We start from the raw sequence: 22,230 nt of genomic DNA, 5'->3' as shown, positions 1-22,230 counted from the left end.
GGAGTCTATTTCCTATCTTGACTTCAAGATATCGGAACACAGGACAGTACTTCAAGAAGTTTTTATATCAGGTGTGTTGGATCCGATCTCTTCAAGGTGGTAGATACCCAGGGCCAGGTTTGAGCAACCCTGCTATAAGTTGTAATATTAAATGGGAAGTTCCATATTTCACATTTGAGTGAAATGTATTGATGTTTGAACACTAATTGATTTTTCAACCTCAATTACCTGATTTAAATTTTTTTTAAAGGCAGTAAAACAAAAAGCATTTGTTGTGACTACTGGATTTGCTATATTAAGAACACCTTTAGGATTTGTTTTAGGTCTGGATGCACAATATTGTCTTAAGAAAAACTGTGCTTTTTACTCTAACTTTATAAATGAACTACTTAATTCTTGTTTTGATAAAGTCTTTTAGACAGGTACAGTTTGCTCAAATGTGAAAAAAGGTTAACTTAACCTTCTGAAACAGGTTTTGCCCTTTATTGCAGGTCTTGCTTTATGATATTAGGGGAAAAAACCTTTCATTGCAATGTATTTTTTCAGTGATAATTAGGGGTGTATTCAACTAAGGATTTTCATAGTCGAATCTGATTCGTCAGCTTTTCCCTTTAGTCGACTAATAGTCGAATCGGGTTTATTTTTATTTATTTTTTATTTAGAGCACCTTAAACGGGATCCCGTTCTCGTTCAGGACTTTTTTCCTCTTAAAAGTAAAAACCTAAAACACTCAGATAAATGAATAAACACGGTATGTTGGCTTTATTCAGCTTTTATTTATTTACTTATTTATTTTTTAATGAAACGTCACGTTGAGGACCCCGGCCCCTCCCTTTTGGGCGTGTGTTTACGTGTGGTTATGTCGTGTGATAATCTGTCTCACCTGTGAATCGTCTCGTAATCACGTGGGGCTAATGTGGTTTGTCTATTTAATGTGCGTTCGCGCAGTGTCCTGTGCTCGTCGTTGTCTAGAGTCTACACGTTTCTGTGTGAATGTTTCAGTGTTACTCGTCCGCTATTGCGCAATCTCTGTTAATAATTAAAGTGACCAACAGAAAGCAAGGATTCCAGTGTCTCATCCTTCGCCCTGCCCGCGCGTCACAGAACGACAAGCCGTCAGAGACACAAGAAAAATGCCAGGCTACAAGTCGAAGCCGAAGAAGGGGAAGAAACCCAGCAAGCGGCATCATCGCTCTTCTTCCTGTCCTCTGCGCCGCAAAGCCCCACCGACTCTGGCGCAGCTGATGCAGGACCCCGAGTGTTCGTACCTGCTGTGCGCGGCTCGGGAGACCTCCATATCTGAGCTGGCAGAGGAATACCGCCGGACAGCTGCGCGGGTATGGGAAGAGAGGCACCCCTCTCCTTCTCGGGAGCTATCACCCTTGCGGGCGGGCATCCACGAGCTGGAGGAGGACCCCCCCCAGTCGAGAGGAAGGAGGAGAGGAGGAGGGTTCCTCCCCCGCGCCAAGAGGCCTTGCCCACGCAGGAACAGCTGGAGAAGGACTCCGTCTGCACGTTCCAGCTGGCCACGGCACGGAATATGCAGGACTCCGAGTTGGTAGAGGAGCTCCGCGAGGGGGCGGTGCGGATTTGGCGTGCGCGACAGCCCTCTCGCCTCTGGGGGTGGGTCCCAATGTGATTTGCGTCACTGACACGACCCCGGAGAGTGAGTTTGGGGAGGAGGACTCTGAGGCAGAGGACTCAGAGGAGGAGGAGGAGGACTATCCTCCATCGGTGGGCGATGCTTCCACCATGGACTACAGCGGGGAGGTGGACCCGGCTCCCTCTGTCTACTCCGTCCCCACCATGGATTATGGGGAAGGCGACGAGGAGGAGCAAGACTACGGTGAAGAGGAGGAGGAGGAGTCAGAAGAGGAGGACTACCTCCCTCCGCCTGTAGGTCCCTCTCCCACCGTACAGGAAGGTGAGGAGGAGCAGGACTATTACCTTCCTTCGGAATACGACGCGTCCACCGTGAACTACGGCGCGGAGGACTATTCCCTGTCTGTGGGCTCAGGAGTGTCTGAGTACACGGAGAGCGACCCCTACATGGAGGACGAGGAGGAGAGCCTTCCCTCCTCAGTGGGAACTGTGAAGGGGCGGACGACTCCTGAGGAGAACGCGTCCTCCAGACCTTCCAGGGCCAGCACCATGGACTATTCCCGGGGTGAGAGCCCGGTAGAGCCCATGGAGGGGATCCTGGAGGGTGAGGAGGAACTGATGGACTTGGAGGAGGAGTTCCCTTGCGCTGCACCTGGCACGTCCGCCCGCCGTGCTGCACCTGGCACGTCCGATAGCCGCGCTGCACCTGGCATGTCCGCCAGCCGCGCTGCACCTGGCAGAGGGTTCGCAGCGAAGGCAGGAGGGGGACTGCCCAACGCAGCACCAGCAGCTCCGGATCTCTCTCCCCTAATCGCTCTCCTCCTGGCGCGAAGCCTGGCGCCTGTTATGTGTTCATCTGTACCGATGTTCGTATGTCTGCCCGTATGTGTACCAAACCCCCTCTTCCCGTTTGTGTGTGAGCGTGCCTGTTTGTGTGTTTGTGACTGTGCCGTTGTCTAACATCTTTTCCCCTGTGTTCCCAGGGAGGGTGTTCTAGGCGCTTCACCAAGGGCGGTCACCTCCCAGACGCAGGACTGAGTGCATCGGATTCGCCCATCGTCGTGGGTTCGGTGCACTCGGTCCTGTTGGCACCTCGGGACGGGTAGTGCCCTTGGAGGGGGCGTCTGTCATGTTGAGGACCCCGGCCCCTCCCTTTTGGGCGTTTGTTAACGTTGTCCACATGCTTTGTCTGCGTCAGTGGATCTCCGTGGTTATGGTTATGTCATGTGATAATCTGTCTCACCTGTGAATCGTCTCGTAATCACGTGGGGCTAATGTGGTTTGTCTATTTAATGTGCGTTCGCGCAATGTCCTGTGCTCGTCGTTGTCTAGAGTCTACACGTTTCTGTGTGAATGTTTCAGTGTTACTCGTGCGCTATTATGCAATCTCTATTAAAAATTAAAGTAAACAGAAAGCAAGGAATCTCATCCTTCGCCCTGCCCGCGCGTCACAAACGTTAGAGAACATTAACCGTCAGTGCGCATATCGAAGTGTCAGACAGGCACTGTGCAAAATGTCAAAAATATTTTAAATAAAATATGCCTGCCTGAAAATATAAAAAAATTGCCACACAACAGCAAAAAAATATAAGGAAAGGTTCAAGTAACGGGGTTTAAAAGCAAACAACAACAAAAAATGTTTATAGGCCTACTTGCCGAGACGTGACGAGACGACACAACTGAAACGACAAACGTTTTTTTTTCGCCTTACGCATTTTAAATTGTATGCCATGTTGGTTGTTGTCGTGCGAAATGAAAGACGTTGATGACATAACTTGCACTTTACTTTGTTTGATTCATCTTTATGTTTTTCAAAATACTTTTGAAGTTTTTTAGTAGCCATTATAATCTCGGCAGATGCTGCGCGTATGCTGCGCGTATTCTGTAGCATGTTCAGCTCCGCTCGTTTGGATTGTGCAACAGCAGGGTGTGATTTATTAATGTGTAGTAAGGAAGATGCCTATTGTTAATGCGCAAACATCATTTTTAAATATTTACTAACATAAATTAGGATGATTTTATTTGACAAAAGGCTATATATAACAAAAACAAAAACATTTCATATAACAACTAATGCTTAGTTGCATCCTTGGGCACCCCCATGCAGTTTGTAACGTTCTGCGTAGCGCAGAACAGGGAGACAGACACAAACGCGGAGGAGAGCGAGATTTATTAAAGGAAATTCCAGAGGCAGAGTCGAAATAGCAGGCATGGGTCACCACGGGCAGGCAGTCCAGACATGAAACGCGAACAGACATAATAGGACAGAGTACTAACACTATGGGGGAAACACGGAACAGGCAGGAATACTGGCAGCGGAAACAATACTCACGAAGAACAGGTATAACAAAGCACAAGGCACGAAGTAGACAAAATCACGGATACTGGACTGGGGAAATACTGGGACTTTATACATAGAAACTAACTAGGGACAGGTGATGGCAATGACACTGGGGCGTGGCAACAAACAAGGAAACAGGAAGACAAACGAGCAGGGCGGGACAAACAGGCAGGGAACACGGACATGAGGGAACCCAGAGTGACAGCTACGAGAGGGGGCGTTGCCCTACGTGACACAGTTAGAATGGTACATTCGGCTATGACGTTCATAGTCGACTAGGGGGTATAGTCGACTATAGTCGAATCAGCGATTATTGCAGGTCACCCCTAGTGATAATTATTGCAATATAAAAAAAATACAAGACTTTTCACCAGAAAGCATTTAGTCAATATCGTATGATAATAATGCACTCTGTGTATCCAAAATTAGACCTAAATAAATTAGATGGGGCAGATATAATCTGCCTCTGTTACATATGTCATGAAAATGGAAGTGTTATAAACTTGGGTAATGATAATATAATGCTTCAGTTTTAGTTGCACAAATGTTGGGAATTTCCTAAAAGTTATTTAGTGTTTTTTTTTACCTGAGAAGGAGAGGGTTGTGAATAAATTATGATTATTTCTATAATTTGCTGTTGTCAATTTTGTACACCTAATTGTGTTTTTATTGTATTCTTAATTTTTTACTAGGTCATTTAGGAGCAAATGACATGGCAGTCAAAAGGCCAGCCAAGTTGCGAGTTATTCTCACTCCCGATGACACCAGGGAGCTAATTCTGCCTGATGGAATACCAAATACAATGGGGGAGCTTATGGATGAAGTAAGCAAACTGTGTGCGCTTAGTGGGAATTTCAGACTGCAATACCAAGACAGAGATTTTGGAGATGCACTAGTAAACTTGACTTCTACCAGAACTTGAGGATTTTGCAACTATCAAGGTCATCCCAATAACTGATAACTGTAGCCAAGAATTTAATATCACTGTCTGTGATGATTTAATGCCACAATCATCAGATGACACAGAGATCCTGTCCTCACCCTCCAGCTCTGCTTCTACACGAACTCGGATGTGGCCAAGAGAGTTTCAAATACCAGTGTTTTCCTATGACACTGAACTTCAGTTAGAAAAGGGAAATGCGGTATATAGGTCAGACATGACCAGGTTGACACTGAGTTCAAAAACCAAGTCAAATATTCTGGAAAAGCTAGCTGAAGAAATATTCAAGTACAAAGCCTACCCAACAGATGCTGACTTCAGTGATGTTGCTGAAGCACTGATCAAGAAACATCCATGCCTCTCTGAACCAGGTTCATACAACCGCTGCTATGGGTGGAAGCAGCGGCTGAAGACAAAAATGGGCAACTACCGAACTCAGCTAAAAGGCATCGGGTGTTCTGAATTAATTGCCAATTCACTTAAGTCAAAAGCTTCAGAGGATGCATTGCCAGCAAAAAAAGTAGTGACCTAGGAAAGGAGAGGCCAACCACATTCCTGACATTCCAGCTGGAGAGACCATAGACAAGTTGGAAAATGAGATACTGTCACTTTTAAGTGAAGTAAAGAAGCGAAACAATCACTCTGTGATAAGGGAAAAAGTGGCCAATACTTTCTCACTGCGAAGAAAGGATATTGTGGAAAAGGAACCAAAAATAGAAGAGTTAAAGGAGAAATGGCCTGCGTTGTTCACCATGGATGAAGTAAGTTTTCTAAGCAATGTGAATAAATCAATTGTGGCTGTGTTATTTTATGCCCTATGAAAAGGAAGAGGTTCTTGATCAGGTAGGTGCTTGTTTAGTACAACAAAGTTTGAATTATATCACACATTTTAAATAGAAGCAGTAGAGCTCATTTATTGTGTGACAAGTTTTGGAACTGGTTTGCTCAAAGCTAACTAGTAGTGGTCAACCGATTTATTTATTTATTTTTTTAAATGGTCAATGCAAGTTTTTTGGAAACGTCAGCCAAGGTTAGTACGAGTATGGGTAAAACATTATATTTATATAAATTCCATTATTCTATGCACATCTAATATACATTATCTTAGCCAGTAAGCTTGTTTGAAATTGAATTAGTATTAATTAATCAAATAGAAAAATACATTGTGCTGCAGGTCTCTGAACTTGACTGGTATTTAAAGGGAAAGCTGAGTTCAGTCTGTCAAATCACTTCATTCAACTGTATTAATCTAAGTGTAATACATTTCATATATTTAATGCTACCCACTAAGAGTTAGATTAGATTTGTTGTCATTTAGAGAAACTATGATGGTAACTGAGGAAATATAGGCAAACATTCATAACAGGGTATGTTTAGCATTACATGTTTTTGGGTTCTTACCTAGAGCCTTGAGGTGAATCTGAAGAGAGAGTGTCTGCTGAAGTGCCTTACTGTGTACCTTGGGGAAGATGTGGAGTATCTGGTAAGTAGTGTTATTTGAATCACTTAAGCTTTAGAAAAGCTTCCATCGCTTACTGTCAGCAGGTAATTTATTTCTAGTCAAACCAAAAAAGTCCAATTGTAAGGCGTTTTCAGTGCCACACCTCTGAACAAAAACAGCTATACATTAGTTTTCATAAATATTAAACTGTGCTGATTAAGAACCAGTGGGGGACACGGAACTCCACAGTACATACAGGCAACAGCAAGCATACGCTAATATGCAAAATGTTTAGGACCTGAGGCCATGTATATGAGCATAGATTATTTTCACAATCCACTGGCTAACCTTTGTTAGCAATAGATTGCACTCCTAGCAATTGACCTGGTTTAACTTCTGGTTCAGTTTTATCTTTTGCTTTCACTTTGTAATGTAATATTCATACGTTCTGGTCAGTTCACCAATGGATAGCCAAGTTAACAGCTCTTCACTGTTTTAGAACTGTTAGAATAAATCTCAAGTTTGCAAGGAGAAATGTACAGAACAGTTTCACATGTTGCACTGGTCGGTGTGTATGCTTAAGAAATATTGCAAAAGCTTAAAAGAAGAAACTGTCACGGTGAGGGGGCCGGGTCGCCACCAGAGGGCGCGCATCCCGGCCAGCAGCCGATCCCAGCACACACCCCCGCGCACGCAACCACTCCCACAGTCGCAATCACCATCATACTGAGCACCTGTTTCTTGTTTACTTTGCTCTTCTTTAGCCCGCAGGTCGTCTGGTCCAGTGCTGCACATTGCCGTTACATGAGCGTCTCTGGTTTCTGCGTGTCAGTCTCTGCGTTCCCTACCTGCGTGCACGCTACGAGTCTTACTTTGCAACACTTGCAGTGTACACGTTATGAGCCTTACTAGTGTGCGCTACGAGCTTTACCTTGCATCACTTATAGTGTATGCGCTAAGAGCTTTACCTTGCATCACTTGCAGTGTGCGCTAAGAGCTTTACTGGTTTGGTTGCTATGGACAATAAACATCCTTCTGTTCAACCCCCGTCTCCGGCTGCCTCTGTCCCGACGCCTCCGGTGTCACAGAAACATTGAAAAGGCCGTAATTAATTTTATTTCATGTATTTTGTTTCTGTGTTTGATATTTAGTAGATTGTATTGGTGGCGAGCTTTACTAGCTTTAAAATTCATTTTTTAAATCAATGATATTTTACTTTTGATAATTTTATTATTATTTATTTTGTGTTTTTATATATTTTGGTACAGAAAAGTTGGTAAACGTGAAGACATCTGAATAAATATTATGGTCTTTTGAGGAAAAAATTCTTGTCTTTTATTTGTTGTGAGCAGGGGCGATTTTAGGATCTGGGCCCGTATTTATCAAACTTCTTAGAATTACTCCTAAGAATGCTGCTAAGAATTGACTTATGTCTAAAATAATTCTTAGTTAAAAGCTGAGACTAAAAGTTAGTTATCAAGCCTCTAGTCTCACTTTAAGCGAAGTGTAGGAGCAATTCTTAAGTGTCAGTCTCAGAGCTGATTTACGACACCTGGCTGTGCCGCAAAGCTGATCCTGGACGATGTCGTTTCAAAACCCCCTGCAAGAACCAATCACTGGATCGGATTTCATGTTCAATAATATTTCCTGAGAAATGTCAAGATAAAATTCAGAAAATGTTGCAGTACCTTCACATTTAACTTAATAATGTTGCAGTCATAATTTTGTGAAATAACACAGCGTATTTATGTAGTTAATAAATTATCCTAATGAAAAGAGATTTCATATCTACCTTTAAGTCCTATGTGACACGCACTGGTATGTATAATTTTCCCTTCTTTCTTTTGTTATTTATATGTTTTCTCTGATTTATTTTGGATAGTGCAACTGAATCACATTCAGGCGGAGGACCACCGGGCAAGCCTCTTCGCGCATTTTGTGAGGTGGTGCAGCGTATCATGGGGCAGAAACTGTGGTGATCTGTGGAGTGGAGGGGGGTCAGGATCCTGCATTCATGAAATTCTAAAACATATCTCAAAGACAAGTTTTTTTTTTATCATTTATTTAGATTTGCACACAAACACTGTGATGCTAATTGTCACTTCAAAATTATTGCATCCGTCAGTAATAAAGAAGCTGCTCGTGCTCCCGACCCTGCTGGCTTGAGCGCAGATTCTCCATCTGCCCCTCCCTCTCTGACAGCGCTTCCAAACACCTCCAGTCATGAATGGCTGGAGGAAAAGTGAGCGTCTGAAGGACGTCTGGGAGTGGATTCACTCCCAAATGACATACAATAACTGACAAGGCAGACGTCAAAGCTTAAAATTAAAGTATTAAAGCATCGCAGCATGAATATTACACTCTTGCACGAAAAAATGAAACGAAGAAAAAAAAATTAAACCCATGCTTATCTTAATGCCTAATTATTGTGCATATTTGTGCATATTTATGTGCATATTTATATATCTATAAAATTGAAATGTGTACCTAAAATGATGGTTCGCACGCATCTCAGTCTTCTCAGTGCCATCTCAGCCCCCTGGTGGCAACTCTTAACGACTTATGAGTCCTCTGGAACAGTCTTAACTTTTCGGGAGAGTAAGAGTGATTCTTATACTTGAGAGTTTTGATAACTGGCACTTACACTTAACTCTGTGAGTATGAGCAAATCTAAGAATTTTTCAGCACTTTAGTCCAAAATTTCACTCTAAGAAGTTTGATAAATACGGGCCCTGGTCTTTAGGGGTGCCCAGCCCCCAGTGCTCACAGAGGCACAATACCAAAGTATTGCGCAGGTACAGAGCAAGTTTTTTGCATAATATAATATTTTTAAAATGTGTTGAGCCAGGGGGTGCTGAGCAACATCACGGTGGTGCTCTAGCACCACTAAAAATACCCTAGCCTCGCCCCTGGTTGTGAGTAAACCAAATCAAACATTGTTTTAGATTTATCCCAAATGAAAAATATATCCACATCAAATGTAGCTTTTGTTTATGAATATGTTGCCCTGCAACTTGATTAAGCAAGAAATTGTAGTTTGTACTGACCCCGGAAATTAACTTGAGAAAAATTAATAAAATTGCATGTAACAAAATTAGAGTAATTTAATTAGTTTACTTAAAAGTAAAAACTATACTTGAATGTAATAGTAAGTATAATTGTTCCTAAATTAAAAAAATAACTTGAAACAAAGTTAATAAATCAATCAATCAATGAAATTTTATTTATATAGCGCTTTTTACAACAGTTGTTGTCACAAAGCAGCTTTACAAGTGCCGAGTCCTAGCCCCCAGTGAGCAAGCCAAGGGCGACAGTGGCAAGGAAAAACTCCCTAGTTTTTGCATGTGGAAGAAACCTTGAGAGGAACCAAGACTCAGGGGGGGAACCCATCCTCCTCTGGCCGACACCGGTCACCATGACAACAACAACAATTTAGACAGAAAGAAATAAAGAAAAGGAAAAGATGTAGTATTGTCCATCATGGTGTAGGCTCATCCGGTCAGGCAGTAGGTGGCTGGCACTTGATAACTCGCTTGCCTCTCCTCATCTCATTTTTCCTCGAGCAGGCGGGCAGCCATGTGGAGAAAATAAAACAGGGAAAATTAGCTCTGTATGAGGACATATACAGGACAGATGAAATTAAACACATTTCTGGAGTGTGGCAGCAACTCCGGCATTAAGTTAAACTATTACAGCCTAGCTAAAAAGGCAGAACCCGAAGGTAACACAGGCTTGGGGGCATTCTGAGACAATGGCATCCATCCACTACACTGTCAACAAACTTGAGTGACCACGAGCAGTGACAGGACGACAGCACCAGTGCCCCAGTCTACCATAAAACCCTTCATCTATGAACCCCTGGATCTGAACCTTTATCTAAGGGGGGATGTTAATTATCAAACGCTAAACCAAATAGGTGGGTTTTCAACCTAGACTTAAAGATTGTGACTGTGTCAGAGTCCCGTACGCATTTTGGGAGGTTGTTCCAAAGCTGGGGGGCCTTATAAGAAAAGGCTCTTCCCCCTGCTGTTACCTTATTAATTTGTGGAACTAATAAAAGACCAGCACCCTGTGATCTTAGTTGACGTGGGGGTTCATAGTAGGAAATAAGTTCCTGGAGGTATTCAGGAGCAAGCCCGTGTAGTGCTTTATATGCTAATAATAGAATTTTAAAATCAATAAAAAATTTTACTGGGAGCCAATGCAGGGCTGATAGGACTGGTCTAATATGCTGAAATTTTCTAGTTCTGGTCAGAACTCTAGCTGCGGCATTTTGAACTATTTGAAGTTTATTTAGATTCCTATTTGAACATCCTGACAGTAGTGAATTGCAGTAGTCTAGTCTAGAGCTAACAAAGGCGTGCACCAATTTTTCTGCATCATCCTGTGATAATGCATTTCTTAATTTGGCAATGTTGCGGAGATGTAGAAAAGCTATCCTAGTAGTATTATCTATATATTTATCAAATGATAGGTCAGAGTCGAGTATGATGCCTAGGTTTTTGGCTACTGTGCCAGGTGTAATGGGATAGTCTGCAAGATTAAGCATTAAATTTGGAATTTTCTGTCTTGCGGCCTTAGGGCCCACAAGGAGAACTTCTGTTTTGTCCTCATTTAATTGTAGGAAGTTTAGAGACATCCAGTATTTAATATCTCTTACACAGGCCTCAATTTTTCCTAAACTGAGTTTGTCATCGGGTTTGGCTGATATGTAAAGTTGAGTGTCATCCGCATAGCAGTGAAAATTGACACCATGTTTGTTTATAACTGTGCCCAATGGTAGTATATATAATGTAAATAATAGTGGTCCTAAGATGGAGCCTTGCGGGACCCCATATTTAACCATTGTACGTTTGGATGAAATATTATTGAGCTCTACAAACTGATAGCGATTTGTTAAGTAAGACTGAAATCATGAAAGGGCTGTGCCTGAGACTCCAACCCAGCGTTCTAACCTTTCTAGCAAGATCCTATGATCAATTGTGTCGAAAGCTGCACTAAGATCAAGAAGCACTAACAGTGATACATAGCCTTGATCTGATGCAAGGAGGAGATCATTTGTTACTTTAACTAATGCTGTTTCAGTACTGTGATGGGGCCTAAAACCAGATTGGAACTTTTCAAATATGTTATTCCTATGCAGATATAGGCATAATTGCTGGGCAACAGCTTTTTCTATGATCTTAGATATAAATGATGTGTGTGTGTGAAATGGGTCTATAATTAGATAGCACAGTCGGATCAAGATTTGGTTTCTTGATCAGAGGTTTGATAATTGCTAATTTACATGATTTGGGCATGTGACCTATTGTAATGGATGAGTTAACTATAGTTAGAAGAGGTTCAGTTACAGCTGGTAATACCTCTTTTAATAACTTTGAGGGAACTGAGTCTAGTGTGCAGGTAGTACAATTTAAGGAAGAAATTATTTTCTCTAATTCTGATTTTGGGAGTGGATGAAAAGCATCAAGTTTTTCTCCCGGTATGTAATTTAAATCAATATCAACCAAACCAGATGACATACCAGTTGTATTGCTAATAAAGGGTTTTATATTTTGTCTAATATTCTCTATTTTATTATCAAAGAAATCTATAAATACATTACTAGTGAGGTTTACTGGAATCTGAGGTTCTGTGCCTGCTTGATTTTTTGTAAGTTTAGAAATAGTATTAAAAAGAAATCTAGGATTGTTTTTATTTTTCTCTATCAGTGAGGCTAAGTATGCTGAGCGTGCTTTAGTGACTGCCCGTTTGTAGTCAATAATGCTATCCTTCCAGGCACAGTGGAATACTTCCAATTTAGTAGATCGCCATTTCCGCTCTAATTTACGTGCTATTTGTTTTAAGTTTCTAGTTTGGTCAGTATACCACGGGGCGAGCTTTTTGGATCTAGCTTTTTTATATTTTAGTGGAGCTACTATATCTAGAGCTGATCTGCAGGTATTCTCTAAGTAGTCGGTTAGACTATCTAACTCTCCTGGAACGGATGGCGAGTGGACTAAAGCAGTTAAGTCAGGGAGGGTTTCAATAAACTGTGTTGCTGTTGATGAATTTATCGAGCGCTTTATACACTGCCGAGGAGAAGGGCGGGTATTTATGTTAAGGTGAAAATCGAATTGGACTAAATAGTGATCGGAGATTGCTACGGTTTGCGGGAGTATGTTTATATTATCTACGTCGATACCCAGCGTTAATATTAGATCTAGGGTATGATTTCGATAATGTGTAGGTCCTACTACGTTTTGTTTAATGCCGACAGAGTTCAATATAGAAGTAAAATTAAGCCCTTGTCAGTGGATCCTCCGCATTATCAAAGTGTATGTTAAAGTCTCCTACCATTATTATTTTGTCACTACATACTGCTAAATTTGCTGCAAAATCGGTGAAATCATTTAAGAAATCTGAGTAAGGCCCTGGTGGTCTATATACATTAGTTAGGGAAAATGTACTTTTATTTTCAGATGGACTAATTACATTAATAGACTGCATCTCAAATGAGTTTGAGATATCTAAGTATTTCTGATGAATTTCTAAACAATCACGATAGATTATACATATTCCACCTCCTCTGCCTGACAGTCTAGGTCTATGTATATAACTATATCCCACAGGAGTGGCTTCGTTTAGAGTTAAATAATCACCAGATTGAACCCACGTTTCAGTTAGACATAGAATATCAATTTTCTGGTCTGTTATAAGTTCATTTACAAAAACTGCTTTTGAGTTGAGCGATCGAATATTGATTAATCCAATTTTCAGATCGGTCATATAGGTTGTAATAATTTGATGTGAAGTCTGAATATTAGTTAGAAACTTAGGGCGGACTATTTTCTTATGATTTAATTTAACCCGGGGCACAGACACAGTCTCAATCCTATGGGATCTTGGTGACGCCTCTAAGCAGCTCGCAGACAGACGGTTTAGCCCGTTAGTCTGCGGCCTGGTCGCGACTCTGGTTAGTCAGCAGCTCCTAGTACTACACTGCCCACTAACTAACAGACTACGGGCTATGCTGCAAGATAACAGGGCAGCGCCATCCCGGGTGGGGTGGACACCGTCCCTGCCTAAAAGACCAGGCTTGCCCTCGAACTCTTCCCAATTATTAATAAAGCCCACTTGATTTTCTGAACACCACTTGGACATCCAGCGGTTTAGCGACGTGAGCCTGCTGTACTGCTCATCACCGCGCCGCATTGGGATGGGGCCAGAGCAGATTACGGCATCGGACATCGTCTGGGCTAATTTAACCACCTCTTTAACATTACTCTTAGTCACCTCTGACTGCCGCAGACTTATATCGTTGGCCCCTACATGTATAACTATCCTAGAGAATCGTTTATGGGCTAACAGTCTAAGGTTGCCACTAATGTCCGGTGTTCTGTCGATTTTTCCTACCCATCGAAAATTCATACCAAGGCTTACTGCGCATGCGCAAGTCGCTTTTACGTCACTATTTTGGTGGCCGCCTACTACACCCATCGATTTTTCCTGCCTGCTAGCAAATTTCAACAGTGCAGTACTATTTAGTCCTTTCAATAGTGCAGTAAGTTAATTTCTTGTTTATAATTTCTTCTTTGTTTGCAATTGCAATGTTTTCAACTGTGCATTAAGTTAACTAGTTAAAATGTTTTAAACAGTGCCATTTTACTACCTGTTATTACCTATTTATAGGGACTTGGATATTTCCGCATGATAATGATTGAGCCGTGTATACACTAATACGCAAAATAAAACTTTTATTTTAAAGCTCATCCTACTTTTTAAACGCTGATTTGCGCTACATTATGACGTTTCCATAAGGTAAACAAACTAAGAGATACTACAATACTACTTTTTAAACGCTGATTTGCGCTACATTACGACGTTTCCATAAGGTAAACAAACTAAGAGATACGTCTACAATACTACTTTTTAAACGCTAAATTGCGCTACATTACGACGTTTCCATAAGGTAAACAAACTAAGAGATACGTCTACAATACTACTTTTTAAACGCTGATTTGCGCTACATTACAACGTTTCCATAAGGTAAACAAACTAAGAGATACGTCTACAAATACTACTTTTTAAACGCTGATTTGCGCTACATTACGACGTTTCCATAAGGTAAACAAACTAAGAGATACGTCTACAAATACTACTTTTTAAACGCTGATTTGCGCTACATTACGACGTTTCCATAAGGTAAACAAACTAAGAGATACGTCTACAAATACGCGATGCCAACGGACACGGTAGGAAAATTCGACAAGGTAGGAAAATTCGACAGACTAGTCTATAAATACTCGCTGCCAGCTGATACGGTAGGAAAATTCGACAAAGTAGGAAAATCCGACAGAACACATATTCTACTTTGTCAAATTTTCCTACCGTATCAGCTGGCAGCGAGTATTTATAGACTAGTCTGTCGAATTTTCCTACCTTGTCGAATTTTCCTACCGTGTCCGTTGGCATCGCGTATTTGTAGACGTATCTCTTAGTTTGTTTACCTTATGGAAACGTCGTAATGTAACTTACCGTGTCTAGCCGATATATAAACTTACGCTAGCTGATTTGTGAAGGCAGAAAGTTGGTCAGCGGCCGGAATAAAACCTGTAAAATTTATCTAGGAAGGCAAACGGTAAAGATTAGCACGTAAATAGATTATTATACTTTAGAATACAATTTCAAAATTCGCTCCGCAACAGCGTCGGCAGGAAGCAGCGTCACACAGAACCGTCACACAGGAAGCCAACTATGGCTGTTTCTCAATTCAGGGGCTGCAGCCTACGTAGACCGCGTAGACCGCAGCCCACGGTGGCCACACACTTCGAAGGCTGGGTAGGCTGCATCTCACAGCTGTTAAATGAGACAGTCTAGTCTTCGCAAGACGTATGTTTGCGTGACCACGCTCTGCCCCGTTTCATACGTTACATACGTGTTAGCGAGCTGTCCGACAAATATCACATCACCCACAAATGCCTAAAAGAAAATGCGTTGAACACAGAGGCGGTCTTTGCATAGAGGCGTTGCTAGGCAATTGCCTTGGGCCCCTCCCACTGTAGGGCCCCCTTGTCTAGCTAAAGCCAGGTTCACACTACACGACTTTTCAGTCATCAGGTTTTTGTGCCGTTCGCACTACACGACTGGTTGTGCTGTAATCGCAAGTCTCAGTTGTTGTGGCTTTCACACTACATGACTGATCGGTGACGTGGGCTCACGAATTAAACGACTGGGGAATCGCCGACTCATCTGGCTGCCGTCCAAAAACACGAGAACACGAAAATGAAACACTCGCGAGAACCAGCAACACCACGAAGAAAATAAAAACAACGTACATGTACTCCACATTTTCGTTATTCGTTTCGTTTATTATTATTTTTTTTTCGTTTATTATTTTTTTTTTACCGTTTAACCACTCCATAGTCCCAAATTGACAGAATTATTTCATCTCTCCGTTGCAGTGAACATAGATATAGTCAATCGTCACAATAACTTAAACACAGTGTTGTAGTAAAGTTGTATGAAGCTAGACGCTGCTGTTGACTCACAGTCGCCGACTGGGCTAGATATGAAACATGCTAGATATTAAACATGCTAGATATTAAACATGCTAGATATCTGCCGGTCGTCTGCGATGAGTTGGCGACCACTCGGCGACGGCTCGGCGAGCGTCTTTCAGCAGTTCACACTACACGACTGAGCGAGCGCCGAATGATCCCCGATTTGCGTCCGACCACAGTTTCTGTCGGCGATCTACAAAAACAGTCGGCGACTGAAAAACCAGCCTAAAATCTTGTAGTGTGAACCTGAACTTATTTCTCGCATATTAATGTTGATGGGCCCCCTAGCTAAATTCGCCTTGAGCCTCCAAATTACTAAGTCCGCCACTGGTTGAACATGTATTCACGTTTGACGGGAAGTATAACTTCATAACAAAATTCAATGTATTTTTATAAACGTTACTTTTACGTATAAACGTTTAGTAAATACTCAAAGCACATGTTTACTTGCAATATCATTAATAACTGGCATGTTATTTAGCATCTCATTGCAGTATAAATGTCCATATTTAAAAAATACCGACATTTAAAAACGAATTCTTCGGCCCGTACACTAGACTCCGCCTGTTTATTGTTCATAGAGCACTGAATCCAGGGATATGGTGGGACGCGAAGGATACTCAGATGCATCCTTCGTTTTCGGGGTTTTGAAGGCTACATTCGTCGGCCGCATAAGAAGGAGTCCACGAATAGCCTCTATGCACGAAGTAGTCCCTACGTATTTCCGCCTAAAAACCAGCCAGTTTGCCGACTTCCGGTGCGGCGTTTTCAGTAGCAAATAGCTTGTTCGGCGGTGAGTGCGGTTTCTATTTGAACACATTATAACACATTTTACCATTTTTTTGTAAATGTTTTTTTCACAGTTGTTACCTATTAGCCCACAATTCTACTGAACATGAGCTTAAGACCGTTTAAAAAGCAGCGATGTATTGGCTCTACAGCAGAACATTGCTGTGTACCCCTGTGTGAGGCTTCTGCTAAGTACAATACTGTGCTTAGCTTTCATACTTTTCCGGTGGATAAAGATTTATGTAAAACATGGATTGTAAACATTCGACGGGACAGTTTTACTATTACCAACCATACAAGGGTGTGCAGTCGACATTTCCTTCAAGAGGATCTAATTGAACCACCAAAAACTAACGGACGTCGGACACTTCGCAAGGGAGCTGTTCCAGTTTTATTTCAATGGAACAACTACAGTGTTCCAGTATCGAGACCAAGCGTTTGGCAAAGGAGAAAACGTCCATCTGATGAACCTCTGGGTGAAGAGGAGCCAGTGGAAGAGAATCACCTGTTTGAACATGACTATTGCGCTGTCCCCGATCCCGCAGCCCTTGATCTGGCACTCCAGCAGACTGATGAGCTGCGTGAAGAGGTAGAGAGGTTACGGTCTCAAATAGAAGATTTATCCGTAAGACAGCGGTTCTGTTTGAGGAGATTTGCATCTTCTGACGAAGACATACGCTTCTATACAAGGTAGGTTAAACGTGATGTATGCATAGCTACCATACTCAACCAAGATACTGTATGTGTTTAGTCCTAATTCACAAGCAATACCCCTTTAATGTTTAAAAAGAGGGCTGCTTCCTAGTAATACAAAGTAAGCAAGTGTTCAAAATGGCTCATTCCTTGAATCAACCCAATACTGATGCAGAGGTTCTAGTTAAGAATAACTTTTTCCAGAAGCTGGTTTGAAGATGATTTAAGCCAGTGTTTTTTTTCTACAACACAGGTTTGCAACATACAACCATCTAATGGCATTTTGGAGCCTTATAGAACCATCAACGGGCAAAATGTTGCGTATCACCAGAGCAAGAGCGGCATCCAAGAAGAATCAAGACATCATTCCTTGTCCTGCAGTAAGTCTAATAAACTACATGAACTAATGTCATTTCTAAATGATTTTGTTCACAGAGATAAGATTTATGCATCAAACATATTTATCATTTTCCAGACAAAATCCCTGCAACCCATAGATGAATTTTTTTTATTTATGAACTACCTCTCCCTGGGACTGAAACAGAGGGACCTGGCCCACAGATTTAACATCAGTCAATCCACTGTGAGTCGAATTGTGGTAACATGGGCAAATTACTTGTACACAGTGCTTGGGGCTGTGTGCATATGGATGTCACAGAAAGCAACCAAGGCTCACCTACCAGAAGAATTCAAGGACTATGCAGATACACAGGTCATCCTTGATTGCACAGAACTGCGTTGTCAAACACCATCTTCTCTTCTCCTGCAAAGTGAAGTGTTCTCAAGCTACAAGTCTCATTGCACTTTCAAGGGCTTGGTTGGCATGGCACCTCATGGTGCTGTCACTTTCGTCTCTGCCTTGTACGCAGGTTCTATCAGCGACAAACAAATTCTGAAGGAGTCAGGGATTGTGCAGTTGCTAACACAAGAGATGGCCATAATGGTGGACAGAGGCTTTCTTGTGGATCACTGTGTGCCATGTAAAGTCCACAGACCTGCTTTCCTGTCCAGCAGATCCCAGATGCCAGCCTCTGAGGTCAGGGAGACACAGTCAATTGCACGACTTCGGGTTCACGTGGAGCGCCTGATACGCAGGGTGAAGCAGCACAAGCTTTTTGACACAGTTATCCCTCTGAGCATCACAGGAACTATTAACCAGTTTTACACTGTTGCGTGTCTACTAGTGAACTACCAGAATGGACCTTTAGTAAAAGAATGGGCAAAAGGTCAGTAGACAAAGTTTACACACAAACAGCAAAGCAATTTAAAAAGTGAATCTATAAATATATAATTTAGAAGATACTGATGATATTACATGTTTGTTTTGCTATTTAACTTTGATTACCAAATTGTATACTGTGTACTTATGGAGGAATTAAGACTAATTAGATTTACAGGCCTGCACTTCTGACTATTCGATTTGTTTTAAAGTCAAACAGCAGCATTTGATATTACATATTACAAAAATATAAAAGATTTTTATTTACACACAATACTGTACAATCATCAAATCTACTTATACAATGTTCTGTTCTACCCATGTATCAATACTAAAGTTTATCATTCAAATTAGAATGTTACTCAAAGTTCAAATATTACAAATAAACCTTTACACACACCATTGCATGTATTTCTGTAGTATTATTCCCCATACATGTATGTAGTATTGATCGTACCTTAAAAATAATCAATGATTAAATGTAGGTTTTACATTTCATCATGTGTATTTTGAAGAAACAAAAGTAATTGTGTGGAAAAAATGAATAACTTGTGTACACATTATGAACTCTGCATTACATGAAAACATGTTTTATATGTTAATGAACTAAGAGGCAACAAAATAAACACTGAAACAATTATTTCCTGATGAACAACAAAAACATGACATTATGTCATACAGGTAAACCAGGTAAGTATTTAACGAAACAGGATTACTTAACAATATAACCATTTTTAATAAATAATTAAGCCTACCAATGGGGGGGGGACCTTACTGGGAAGTCCTCAACTCTGGGCTTATGTGGTGTATCTACATATGAGCCATTATATCAACACATCTTTGAAGAAAGACACTTATGCAGATAAATGTAAAAAAAAAAAAATCTGACTTTTCTCTTATTGTCTTTCTCACTTGGCTATCAATGTGAATTCGCTCAATGAATATGTCATCATGTGTATAAACCACTAAAGCCTGCTTTATACCTCCGGACACGGACGAATTTCGTCCGTCCGTACCAAACGTAGCCTCCGTAGGGGGCCACTATACCTCTTTCCGTTTCCAACGTTGTTATGATTTTTTTAAATACATCCTCTAGAGGGCAGTATAGTCAAATTTCCGGCACCAGCGCACCAGCAATCTCCTCCCAGCTGTTTTTGCATCGCTGTTTATCGCGATGACCTGGCACCGTAGCAGAATGTAGCCTCTAACCAACTCGCAAAGTTTCTCTTCTAACTCGAGCGTCATTTTTTAAAGTCCAGTACTCTTCTTCATTGATTTTCCCGAATTGGTGTACGTTCGATGCTTCTGACTCTCTACTGCCCCCTGATTTGCGGTTTATATTGCTCCGTTACTACGGATTCGTAAGCGCTCTGGCAACGGACCCACTGACGGATGAAACGACCTCCGGAACCGGACGAAAGGGTCCGTATCCGTAATTACCGTAGGGTGTGAATGGGCCTTAAGTCACACCATTTCAGCCCTGAGATCAACAGCTGTCCCTGAATTTGCCAGTAATAGGCATGCTGGTGCTTCAGAGCAAGGGTGCCATTCATAGCACCAAGGTAAGTGCAGTCAACATAACTCCTGATATTTGGGCATTTAACCTCTACAAGGCCATAAGGTGGGTACTCTCTGGGATCATAAATGAGACCATCAGGAGAGGCCCCCAACCAAGGAGCATCTGGGTGTACAAGAAAACCACAAGGTGAGAAGTTGACATTTCTCAAGCCACAGTACTCTTCCACAGCAGCAGTCTCCATTGCCAGCCCCCGTCTCATGTCAGCTGTCTGGTGAGTGCCCTTCAAAATTCTTTGAGCCAGATTTTCTGCTGAACTCCACCCCCTGACGTGGCAAATCTCTCTGAAGCGTGAAGCTGTCACGCGTGGCTTCCGTAGTTCATGCCACTCTCGGGATGAACTCTGTGACCTTGTTGCCTTCTCAATCTGGTTAGCGATCTCAGGTGTTACTGCCAATGAAATCAGGTGTAACATCTCCTGCTCACTGGGTACAAATGTGCACTGAGATTGCTCAAGATGGTAGTCCTTCAATGGCAAAAGTGGTGGAGGTGGAGCATCCTTATGTCGTGTGATGTGCGGGGATTTCTTTGCTGGCTGCTGATAAGAAAGCACACTACCTGCTTGAACTTTACCAAAGGCTGAGTCAACCAGTGGTATACCGGGAGACATGTCCATTGTTGTAATCATCGGTGCAACATCCTTCTTGAAACCAGCATATACCTCTGCCACTCGAAGCACTGAAACATCAGGCAGATCCCCAGTCACAGCTTTGAAGACTGTGCTCCTGCATAAAACACAAAACAAAACAAATTCTACCAAGCACAGTCTGTGTATATGTTTTTACATTTGTTGTATTTTACTGAAATTCAAAGTCAGAATTAAAATGATATATATTTTATATCTTATCTCACTCCCTCAGCCACTTTCCTCTCTTCATGTCTTGCTGAAACAATTGCCATACTTTCCACAGGGCCTGGTTTTATTCCCTCGCAATATAAAAATAAACAAAAACATGTAAATAAGGTAAAATTACTTAAAACTTCACTATTCAAAAAGTTTTCAAACAGGCATTGTTCGAGGTTTGTGCCAAGCCTGCTCCTTCTCTGTGCAGCTACGGACTGGAGGAACTGCATGTATTCCCAGCTGGGAATAATGTGCTGTCTGGTACAGTAAAGCAACAGCATGGTTGCATAAAACTGTTCCAGCAACACAAGAGCACTGACAGTGTGTCAAAATCACAGGCTTGGAGTCCTTTAACACAATCTGCAAGAGAATGGTAAATATACAAAAAAAAGACATACTGCATAGTAAGTGAACAAGTGATATGAGCTAAGTGAGTTATATGTAATGAATAATATTTCACACATCAATAAGACAGATTATCAAAAACAGTTTAAAGCAGTTTCTTGAAGATTAAGGATTTGATTTCACAGTCACAATACAGAAATTCTCTTGTTCTACTCTCTTATCGACACCATACCCTTTGTGTTATGTTTACTATATGTTTACAGGTTACTTTGTATAAATTCCTCCATCCTGAAACTAGCATCAACCTGATAATACAAAAAAGCTAAAGACATGGTCTTCGAGTTGGCATATTATATTGGCACTTATAAGAACAGGATTATTTATTCCAATGGTCTTCAAGAAACTGTTTTAATCACATTAATAAAACAATCAAATAATTTAGCTAAACGTTCTCTTTTATTCTGTCGCTAACTATAAGCCTACTCTCAAACTGTGTGGCTTCTCCGTCTTTCTCATCGAACGATAGCATATCGCCCTTACGCTGACCTCTCCTGTCACCTGTTCTTTATTAGATACTGAGAAATGAAGGAAAACGCATGTGAATAACAACAGTTACTGAAATAATCAAGGTCATACCGTTACCTCTGCTACAAAAACACTGCATAACCTAAATACTAATGTTAAGGTAAGGTTAGCTGACCCGCTAATACAACTTAGCCTTCACATACTTAGATAGCATCTTTTACCAGCAGTTTCAAAAGCTTGTTTGAGTTTTATTCCTGCATATAAAATGTAAGTATAGTAAAAGTATTAGTAAAGCCAACTAGGAACTTTGAGGTTCGAATAGCTAGTTGCCTAACTTACCTTCATAGTTGTCGATGTAGCTTGAGACATAAAG

General features: G+C 41.5%; 2 protein-coding genes across 3 annotated transcripts; one reads left to right on the top strand and one right to left on the bottom strand.

Annotated features, from left to right (window-relative positions):
* Positions 1-16,536: 16,536 nt before the first annotated feature.
* Positions 16,537-19,099, top strand: LOC143480597 (THAP domain-containing protein 2-like). 2 transcript variants are annotated; one of them, XM_076978370.1, is made up of 4 exons: positions 16,537-17,345; positions 17,602-17,728; positions 17,824-17,931; positions 18,363-19,099. In XM_076978370.1, exons 1-4 carry the CDS (start codon positions 16,762-16,764, stop codon positions 18,381-18,383), a joined length of 840 nt encoding a protein of 279 aa, XP_076834485.1. In that variant the 5' UTR covers positions 16,537-16,761; the 3' UTR covers positions 18,384-19,099. The 2 variants fall into 2 exon arrangements, with proteins under 2 accessions (XP_076834485.1, XP_076834484.1); XM_076978369.1 differs by having other exon boundaries at positions 17,824-19,097.
* A 561-nt stretch (positions 19,100-19,660) lies between these two features.
* LOC143480599 (uncharacterized) lies at positions 19,661-21,155 on the bottom strand. Its single transcript, XM_076978371.1, has 2 exons — positions 20,996-21,155; positions 19,661-20,868 (listed from the first exon to the last, which is right to left on the bottom strand). The coding sequence occupies exons 1-2, from the start codon at positions 21,019-21,021 to the stop codon at positions 20,004-20,006; spliced, it is 891 nt and encodes a 296-aa protein (XP_076834486.1). The 5' UTR covers positions 21,022-21,155; the 3' UTR covers positions 19,661-20,003.
* Positions 21,156-22,230: the final 1,075 nt, after the last annotated feature.

Source organism: Brachyhypopomus gauderio, chromosome 17, assembly GCF_052324685.1.
Source record: "Brachyhypopomus gauderio isolate BG-103 chromosome 17, BGAUD_0.2, whole genome shotgun sequence".
Taxonomy (NCBI): Eukaryota; Metazoa; Chordata; class Actinopteri; order Gymnotiformes; family Hypopomidae; genus Brachyhypopomus; species Brachyhypopomus gauderio.
This window is presented reverse-complemented; position numbering and strand designations above follow the sequence as displayed.